Source organism: Gambusia affinis, linkage group LG01 (genome assembly GCF_019740435.1).
Source record: "Gambusia affinis linkage group LG01, SWU_Gaff_1.0, whole genome shotgun sequence".
NCBI classification, from domain to species: Eukaryota; Metazoa; Chordata; class Actinopteri; order Cyprinodontiformes; family Poeciliidae; genus Gambusia; species Gambusia affinis.
The window spans coordinates 38682985-38693131 of NC_057868.1; the positions used below are offsets into that span (position 1 = coordinate 38682985).

Below are 10147 nucleotides of genomic sequence, written 5' to 3' on the forward strand. Positions count from 1 at the left end.
ACAAACTGTTCCAAAATAACTGTTAAATGTCATGCATGTGACCACAAATGACTGAGTTAGATAAAAATGACCCAAAACTCTTGCGAAAGTAAACATGCTTCCTAAGACTTGCAGCTGCAACTTTAAGTTCAAGTCCACCTCTGAGTAACCACCTCTGAGAGTTTGGAGTGGCCTAGTAAAAGACCAAACTTAGATAAGATTGAGTGCCTGTGGCCTGACTCCAAACATGCCATTTATTCTTTCAAATCCACACATTTGGCTGATTTAGATTAATTCTGCAAGGAGAATTTTCTTCATCGTGAAATAAAAAACTTATTAATTATCTCAAACGCTTGATGGCAACGGTTGTCAAAAACCACAATCAGCTGTTAGTAGTACACACAATTACTTTTTCACATAAGTACAGGTTGGTGTGTAAGAATAAATTATTAGTTAAAAACTACTAGTTTTTATTAGGATTGATAAAGCGTCTTGTGTTGACGTGTTGGTATAAGGGGCCCAACTTAAAATCTGCTTAGGGCCCCAAAAAGGCTTGGGCCAGCTGTGCATTAACTTTGATCAAAGTTCACTGGTCCCAGTCACCTCTTAGACCTGACAACCGTTTATTTCTGGTGGTTCAACATAGAAACAACAGAGCAGTAACAACAGGGCCGCATGCATCACTGCTTCTGTTTGAGACCTCAATAATTATAATCTTCTCCAAATGAGGAAGTAATCGGGTGGAAGAAAACAGATTAGCGCCCGGTTGGAGAGATGAGGAAAGAGGGGAGAGGTGGAATGCAAAGGGGAGAAAGGAAAAACTGTTTCTCCCTCCTCCAAAAGCCTCAGTCTCTCATGTTTTACTGCGTTTTAGTTACTTGGAAAGTGGGAACTCAGAGCTGGGTAACAGCGTTCTCTTTAAGAAGGCAGAAACTCAAAATGCCAACGTCCATAAACATTATTTAACCTTTATGTTCTATAAGCAAACTCCACTTTTAATTAGCTCAATTTAAGAGACGCTATTACTTGAATAATAAAAAAGTTTCAACCAAATCTTACTAGTGTTCATCCTAGGAGCAGCCATTTTGAAACATTAAGTCAGTCTTATACTGCCTTCCAGTCGTAGTTGGAACTGGGAAATTCTGAATTGTCAGAAAATTCAACTGGAACGCCCTCCGAAGTCAGATTTCCCACTGGGAACAACTCCCACTATGCCCAGCTACAACCTGTACCGCAGGTTTTCCTTTTCAATATGGCCTCACTTGCAATAAACTGTAGGAAGAAATTCAGAATTTTTTTAACAATAATTAAGAGTACTGTTACCGGAGAGTATACTACTCCCTTTGTAAATTGAAAAAAAAATTTCCACCAATAAACTAAGACATTTTTAGATTAATCTAAAAAAAATTTCTAGAAAACATAAACATTTTCAAATTAATCTCAGAAATTTTCTTGACAAAATGTAAATTTTCTGAATTTGAAAAGTTGAAAATTTGATAGAAAAAAATCTGAAATTTTGAGATTAATCTAGAAAAAACAGATTTTTTTGAGTATTTTATTGTAAATTTTAAATTTTTTGAAAATATATTTTTAGAAAATTTCTGCAATGTCTCTAAAATGTTTTGAGTTTTTTCTCACAAATTTTCAACTTTTGGAGTTTAAACATTTTTCTGTTTTTGTCTACAAATTTCTAAGGTTTTTGGCAAAAATTTACTATTTATTTTTATTTTCTATTCACAATAGGCCCAATATGCCATCATGCTGTTAAATCAGGCTTGGCATTCGACAGGCTCAATTGGAAAGTTCATGTGATTGAATTAAATTAATTTTTTTTTGTAAAGTGCTTGAGACAACATTTGCCCTGACTTGGCGCTACTGGAGTGAAGAATTACAAGTCGTAACTGCAGTTACAGTTGACTGACTTTGCAGGGCGATCCAGTTGATTTTTTTGCAACAGGAAATTAGAAATTTCCCAGCTCAGGGTACAACTGGAACGCAGCATCAGTCGGCAGGTGATGCAAGTGGACACGTACTCATGTCGGTTCATTGTGCATGTATGAAAGCTCTTTGATCTGCTGCTGCTCTGCATTAATGGGGGATCAAAGTGGCACCAACAGCAGCGTGCGCTTAATCTAAACAATCAGCTGGAAATTATATCAGTTGTCCTTTCATGGACGCTCTGCCCACTTCCACAGCCCCTCTTTTCTCCTCCTGGTGAATGCAGAAGGGGGCAGAGCAGAGGAAAGAGAGGGATGCTGAAGAGGGAGGGGATGAAAACAGGAGCCGGGGCTAGCGTGAGCAGCAGAGGTCACCAGGGATGGAAAGCACGCACACATGCAGCAGGCGCAGCATGGATGCAGCGTTTTTGTGCAGCAGCAGCAGCAGCAGCAGCAGATCAGGTTGTCCTGACTCCTGAAGACGCTTCACAGGACGCTGAGGAAGAGCTCAGTAAGTCTGAACCTTCTCAACTAAATCTGGGACTCTGTTAAGCTTCACTGCAAAAACACAATTTTACCAAGTATTTTTGGTCTGGTGTCTTGTGTAAATATCTTGCTGCACTTGAAATAAGACAAAACTAACGTTTCAGCAATATATAGCAGCTTGTTTTGAGTCAATAATTTCTTAATTACTGATGAACAATTCTAAATGCACTTATAAATTTAGAAAATGTCTTGTTATAAGTGAAATTATCTGCCAGTAGAACTAGTACTTTTTCATCAATATTGAGGAATTATTGACTGAAAACAAACTCCACATCTTGCTGAAAAGTTACTAAGATATTTACACCAGAAACTAGACCAAAAAGACTTGATAAGATTGTGTAAGACTTGTGTAAGTGTGATTCATTAACGCCACTCGGATTAATTAAAGTAAAACTGAAGCAGAAAAAGATGCAAATTGATCAACTTTTTCTTTTCCTCTTGACTTTTAAACAGAAGAATTGCAGAACAGCAGGTGTCCAGACTTCTGACTGATGTCAACAAATCACTTTAATGCCTCACATCCATTCTGCTCAGCTGCAGAGGGAAGAGAATGTCCTGAATTATCTGTGTCCAAAGCAAAGATGGTTTCAGTTTCATAGTTTGATTTGGAAATGCGTTAATGGTGCTTCACAGCAGCAGCTTTTCTGTCACACTATATTCGGCTCAGCAGGGAAACCAAAACACGCTCGACGACTCGAGTTTCTCTGCAAGCCAGGAATGAAAAACCTCCACAGATCCCGATCAGAATTCCTGCAGATACCTTTTTCCGACATAAATCTGTTCAAATTTGACCTTCCAAGAGTTGCAGCTGAGGGATGTTGAGCTTACTTTGCAAGAGCTGGTTAGTTTTTGAGTTCATATGCAGGTCTGTAGAGAATAAAAACGTGTTCTGTTTAAAATGTCTGATTATTATGTTTTTAAAAGAAAAAAGTCGGATCTGATTTCTCTTTCGAGGGTTTTAAAGGAAAATCTCATTAATGGCTCATTAAAGGTGTTTCCATCTGTTTTTATTCTTAAATTAAAAAAACATTACCAAACTCAAACTAGTTAGTCCTAATACGTATGAAATGCATTAATATTGTGTCCATGTTTTCATATTAACATTGTTGTGAAGAGGCTTGACTGAAGATGTTTGAGTTGTTTCATCTTCTATTATCTGAACTTGCAAACAGACAGACACTCTGAGTACGAAAAAACGCACAAATTAAAAAAAAATACCTGATAACCAAGAATAATCAAAATGCTGATTGAAAAAAATAAAAATGGCATTATTTTCTATTGGGTTTTTTTTCTTTGCAGATAAATATGGAGAGCAAAGAGTGCCAAATTGCAATAAATAAATAACTTATTAAATAATTATTTAAATGTGTAACTATTTTTCTATAGCTGGAAAAAAACACAGAAACATTTTATCAACTACAGAATGAATCATATGTGCCTGATTTTATTTTAAAAACTAGATATAATTATTTCATGATTTAATTAATCATTTAATGTTTCTGTTCTGAAGGACATCATGAATTAATTTAAACTGACAACTTCTCCCGTCAAACTCCGTTAGGTCAGGATTTTAAATGAAATGTTGAGCTTTTTTAAATTTCTAAAGTGAGATTATTCAGCTTGAAAAACAAAAAAACTATAAATATAATAGAGAGAATTTAAAATGGCTAAGAATAAACTCACATTGGGTTAAAAGCCATGGAGAAAAAGACCAAATTTCTACAAAACTAGAAAATATTTACAATAAATGTTTTAAAAACTGCTTTAAGATGAAGCTTTAACCTAAAGTTAGATTACCTTTCACCATCTCTGCATTATTGCGTGTTAATTATCCCAATCAGTGGCTCCCATTTGTCATCTGTTGTCAGCCATTCATGCCAGAGAAAATAACAAGGCCTTTTGTGACAGGAGGCGACCTTTGACCTGGTGTGGTTATTAAACAGGCTGCAGAACAGTTGGTGGTCAGTCACCATGCACCGGTCATTTGCTGCCCAGCAGCTCCGATGTTTTTGTGTTTGTCCTGAGCAAAATCTTGTTGGATGTAAACTTGGCACCTCGTTTGCTGTGCGGCTCTAAATGTCTGAGAAACAAAAACACAGAAAGACGGTCAGGCTGCTGGGAGCTCATTCATGCAACAAGGAGACAGGAAGTAAACAAGTTTCATGTGCAAAGAAGAGTCACTTCTTTGGTTGACAGTGCTGGAGTATTAGAGCCACACTAATAAATGGAATGTTGTATTTTTGTTCTCCATCACCTTTGAAAATTAATAAAATGAATTCATGTGTTTCAACTGGATCTACATTTCTGTTTTTATTTACCTCTCTCAGCCCGGCAGCCATTATGCCGGTCTCCATGGTAACTGAGTCCCACCGGTTAACACACTGGTCTGAGGTTTCCGAGGCCCCGCCGGCTGCCAACCTCACTGAGCTGGAGCGGGACCCCCTGCTGGCCGTGGCTGAGGTGGTGGTTCTGGCTATCATCCTGTTGCTGGCGCTGGTCGGGAACGGGCTGGTTCTGGTGGTTCTGCTGCGGCGGAGGCAGAACCACAGCCCGCTGCACCAGTTCATGCTGAACCTGTGTGTGGCTGACCTGGTGGTGGCGCTGTTCCAGGTAAAAGCGTGCTGACTTTTAATGGGTACAGAACATTTCAGACTATATATTAAAAAATAAAGTATCTATATATATACACAGTACAGACCAAACGTTTGGACACACCTTCTAATTGAACTCACCTTCTAATTGAACTCAATTAGAAGGTGTGTCCAAACCTTTGGTCTGTACTGTATATATTTGGGGTTTATTATGGATGAAGATCTTTAGTCATTTTTAAAAGTTAAAAAGAGTATGTGTACCACTCAAAACCTGCTTATATCCACATCAATATGCAGAAATCACAGTGAACAGAAAATTTTTAAGAATTGAGGCAACAAATTCTGCCTTTATTATACTGATATTTAAAATATATCAATAGACAAAATAACAAAAGACAAGATATTTTTTTCTCTCAACATATTTGGGTTTGGTATGAGCGTACAGATCAAGCTAATATATCGCCACTGATCCTTTTCCCTCCGGTTTTCGTCCACCAGGTGTTGCCTCAGCTGGTGTGGGACGCCAGGGGGCGCTTTCCGGGCCCAGACTTCCTGTGCCGCCTGGTGAAATACCTCCAGGTTCTGGGGATGTTCGCCTCTTCCTACATGATTGTGGCCATGACCGTAGATCGCCACTATGCGATCTGCTGCCCCCTGCAGGCGCACCGCAGTGGTGCAACAAAGCGCTGGAACACGCTCATATTGCTGGCCTGGAGTTTCTCCCTGCTGCTCAGCTTTCCACAGGTAGCAAGCAGGATGAGACATAAAGCAGTTAAAAAAATATTAGGATTTTTATTACTAATTAAAAGTGATCTATTATGTTTCTTTTCACTTTGAGATTATTAAAGTATTTTGAAACTGAACAGACCTAATTATCTTAATTACAATTTTTGTGCAAAATCTTTCTTAGATAATGAGATTCTAGTCTGGTCAGTTCTGGCTATCAAGAGCTCCTTTCAGAATGAGCTCTTTCATACTACGTGTATTAGAAAAACCTGGAAATTTCTGAGTTAGAAAAATCCAAAAATTTGCAAGAGAAAATAATAATTTTTTTGATTAATCTCAAAAATTTTGTAGAAAAAATGTGGAAATTTCTGATTTTCAAATACTTTCTGCTTTTGGAACTCAGAAATTTTCTTGTTTTCTCTAGAAAATCTCTGAGGTTAATTTCAAACGGCTATACAGCGGTAAAACCAGCTGACGAAACATGCTGGAACTCTGCTTGGGTTGCTAGGTAACAGGACTGAGATTCTTTTGGTTGCTCGGTAACGGCGCAGAATCAGTTGATTCTGACTTAACAGTTGGGAGGATTTTGAAACAAGACACCAAAAAACATTAACTTCTTGCCCAAAAGCGTCAGAGTGTTTTTAAAATGTTCAAAATGTGAATTTTGCATAATAAACCCGCATTAACGTCCACTCACCTGTTCACCCTGCAGATTTTCATCTTCTCCCGTTCTGAAGTGGCGCCAGGTGTTTATGAATGTTGGGGACACTTTGCCCAATCCTGGGGCCTCAAGGCCTACGTAACATGGATGACCCTGGCCATCTTCATCATCCCCGTCCTCGTCATCACTTTTTGTCAGGTACAGATGAGATGAGAAGTTTAAAAATGATCGCCGCTGGACTTTTCTTCTGTCGCCTCCATCAGGTGCGCATCTTCAAGGAGATTCATCAGAGTTTGTACAGGAGATCAGAGCGCCGCCTGTCCCCCACTCCTCTTCCTCTGTCCAGACAAGACAGCCAGAGCAGAGGAGGAAGAGGAGAAGGAGGAAGGTCTGACCTGCCGGTTTACGTCTCACCTCTCACCTTCTACGACCCTGGGAGTCCCAACACCACTGATGGTGGATCGGCCCTCCAGATGAGTCCGGTCCGGTCCGGCAGCGCGTCTTCACAAACAAACACCTGCCGTGCTGGTGAGACACTTTCAGTTCAGTTATAATTGATTTTTGGTCAGAAGTTTATGAGACAAAGATTGAGAAGAACTCTGTACCAACTATCAGGTATAGTGGTAATGAATGGAATAATTAAGACTAATTTTATTTGTTTTTACTTCATCTTAAATCAACAGATACAAATTTATAATAATTCTAGTTTATCAAATTTTCAGCCAGAAGTTTGTTGATATACAGTTTTACCCTGTCTGCATTAGAGAAAATCCTCCGTCTTTATTTTATACTTGATCATCAAAAGGGAATATTATTCCAACTTGAAGTTAGACGTGTTGATATTCTGCAGTCTGACCCCACAGCGCCCCCTGCTGTTAGCTCCACACCCACCCACAAAGCCCCAGTGGCCAGGGGTGGAGAGGTGACCGCTGCCATGTCAAAAACAGTGAAGATGACCCTGGTCATTGTTCTGGTCTACTCCATCTGCTGGGCCCCGTTTTTCAGCGTGCAGCTGTGGGCCGCCTGGGACCCCAACCCGCCTCAGAGAGGTACGGAAGACCCAAACAACCCAATTCTGTCAAATTAAAGTTGGTTTGGATTTTCTCCAAAGCTATCATTTCCTCCAATCATTTAATTTTGTTTTGTTGAGACTTTGTCTAATTCAGTTTTAATTACCGTAATTTCCGGACTATAGAGCACACCTGATTATAAGCCGTACCCCCCTACATTTTTAAAAGAAACACATTTTGTACATACATAAGCCACACTGGTGTATAAGCCGCATGTGCCTACATTGAAACATGAGATATTTACAAAGAAAGACGGTACACAAAAGGTGTTTTTAAAGTTTTAATAATATGCCGTAGCTTTTCTTTCTGAACAGCAGCAATATAGCAAAACAACACTAACAGGACTGGTTTAAATATTATACGGTTAAAAGTCACGGAGAGCCGTCATCCTCTTCTTCCTGTGCACTGAAACCATGGAAGTCTTCAGTTTACGTGCAGCAGCTCTGTTTCCTTCTTTATCGGCCAGCTCGATTGCTTTTAACTTGAAAGCTGCATCATATGCAATTCTTCTTGCATTCTCCATGATGAGGGTCTGTTCAAGCTAATTTTATTCATGCACAAAGCACGATGTTACATTAGTCTTCCTCTACAGATATATTCCAGCTGTCTCACGCTTACCTTTTCTGCTCCAGCGAAAGCCTGAGATAAAAGTCGCGGCTTATAGTCCGGAAATTACGGTAGTATTTTTGTGTTGGCTAGCTTTTATTGGTTAAATGTTTTGTTTAGTTTAGTTTTATTAGTTATAGTAATAGTTTTTCATACTTTGGCTAATTTTAGGTGCAAAACTCAAAACGGTCAAAGTATTGTATTGTGATAACACATGTATCAATTGGGTAATGCAGTGATGTCCAAATTTAAACTACTGGTGGGCCACAAAAATTATTTAATCAAAAATACAAACATGAGTTGTTTTTTTATTTTATTTTCTTGCTCTACAAAAAAACATTAAATGAAATCATCAAATCATTAGAGTTCAAAGGGCTTGGGACTGTTGACATATTAAAAGAAAAAGGTATTTCACCAAATGTTTTGGGTCATCAATAGTTTTTATTTTTGTTAACCAAATTTTTACTATTCTAAACTTGTGGTTAGGAAGCCGAACAAAATAATTTTAGGGGCTACAAAGGGGCCCCTGGCCACACTTTAGGAACCTGTAGTGTATTGAATATTCAACAGAAGATACCATTTTTAAAAAACGTATTCAATTATTGTTGAACAACAACTAACTCGTTTTCGCCCAATTTTTACTATCGCCATTTTGCGGACCAGCGTAAGGGCCACCAAGAGTACCGTAATTTGTCTACAGCTGACGTAAACTGCTTGTGTTCCGGCTAAAAGAAAAATCTATTTCTGATCTGTAGGAAACGCTAATAGATTTATAAACACACCATATAGTTCCAGTTATATGGATTGCTGTCTTTTTTTTATTTCATTTAAGAAAATGTTTTCTCATTTTCCGTTTACTATACTATCCTTGACTGTACCGAGAGTGTTCTATATTTACAGACACAGCGTTCACGCTGCTGATGCTGCTGGCCAGCCTGAACTCCTGCACCAATCCCTGGATCTACTCCGCCTTTTCCAGCAGCGTCTCTCCGGAACTGCGGCTGCTGCTGTTCTGCCGGAAGGATCCGCATCGACGAGGCTCTTTCCCCAACGACTCCACGGCCACTCACACCTCCAACTCCTGACGGTCCAACACACCTCAGTCAGCGGCCGAGTTAATCACCTCTCACAGAATTAAATCAGTCTTCTGTGTGAGAACCGTTGACGTCCCCAACGGCGCCCCGCATGCGCACATGAAGACCGTTGTCACGTGATCAACTGCTAGACGTTACTACTGGCGAAAACGATGAAGATAACAGGAAGTGGTAGGTTTACTCAGTTGCTGCCGTGATTATTGGCTGAACAAGCTAATGGAAACACAGAAATCGTTTTTTTCAACATTAGCAGAATAGCAAAATAGACTTGCATACATTTGTAATGGAAACGTAGCTACTGACAGAGACTTCTTTCATAAGTTCATAGTCTTTAGGCCTTGTTTACATCTGGTAAATCACATTTGCCAGATGCAGTAGATATAATTTATCGCATCTGGTTCCTTCTGGTACAGAATTATCCCCGTCTCATATCAGTAAGATAAGTCAGATAAGCGACATGACCAGATAACAGATGCTTTGAAAACAATGTGACAGTATCTGAATCAGTTAAGATGTGGGGTTTTTTTGTGGATGAAAAGATTGGAATTGGGCCGTTCAGAACGAGGCGTTTTCATAAAGGGGAGAAAAAGCAGATTTTGGTTGCCTTTCCCTGCTATGTGAATTTATCAAAGTTGTTTTTGTGACATGTTACAAGGTGTGGAATGTTGAAAATCCACCTAGAGAAAAGTCAAAGCTGTTGGAAAGATGAAACCTAGTTTCTATTCTATTTTTGAAGTTGATTTATGTGAGATTCCCACAGTGGAATGTCACAATATTTTCACAGAAACAGGGATTAGATTAGGTAGCCCAATGATTTCTCTGCAACTTGTGTAAAAAAGAAGATTCAGCTAATCAGTGGATAAAAGAATGGGTCTTTTGACCCTATATGAAAATGCATAAAGTCAAACATTTGACCAAGTATGATTGTTAAAAATAA

At 39.0% G+C, this 10147-nt stretch overlaps 1 protein-coding gene and 1 long non-coding RNA gene across 2 annotated transcripts; one reads left to right on the top strand and one right to left on the bottom strand.

Annotated features, from left to right (window-relative positions):
• The first annotated feature begins 2296 nt into the window (after positions 1–2296).
• On the top strand, positions 2297–10131 carry LOC122835353 (vasopressin V2 receptor-like). The gene is made up of 7 exons (XM_044124374.1): positions 2297–2427; positions 4790–5072; positions 5552–5797; positions 6492–6638; positions 6704–6968; positions 7304–7489; positions 9017–10131. Exons 2-7 carry the CDS (start codon positions 4803–4805, stop codon positions 9199–9201), a joined length of 1299 nt encoding a protein of 432 aa, XP_043980309.1. The 5' UTR covers positions 2297–2427; positions 4790–4802; the 3' UTR covers positions 9202–10131.
• Positions 2983–4870, bottom strand: LOC122835356. The gene is made up of 3 exons (XR_006371299.1): positions 4781–4870; positions 4260–4542; positions 2983–3329 (listed from the first exon to the last, which is right to left on the bottom strand). It is a non-coding gene; the product is annotated as an uncharacterized LOC122835356 (long non-coding RNA).
• Positions 10132–10147: the final 16 nt, after the last annotated feature.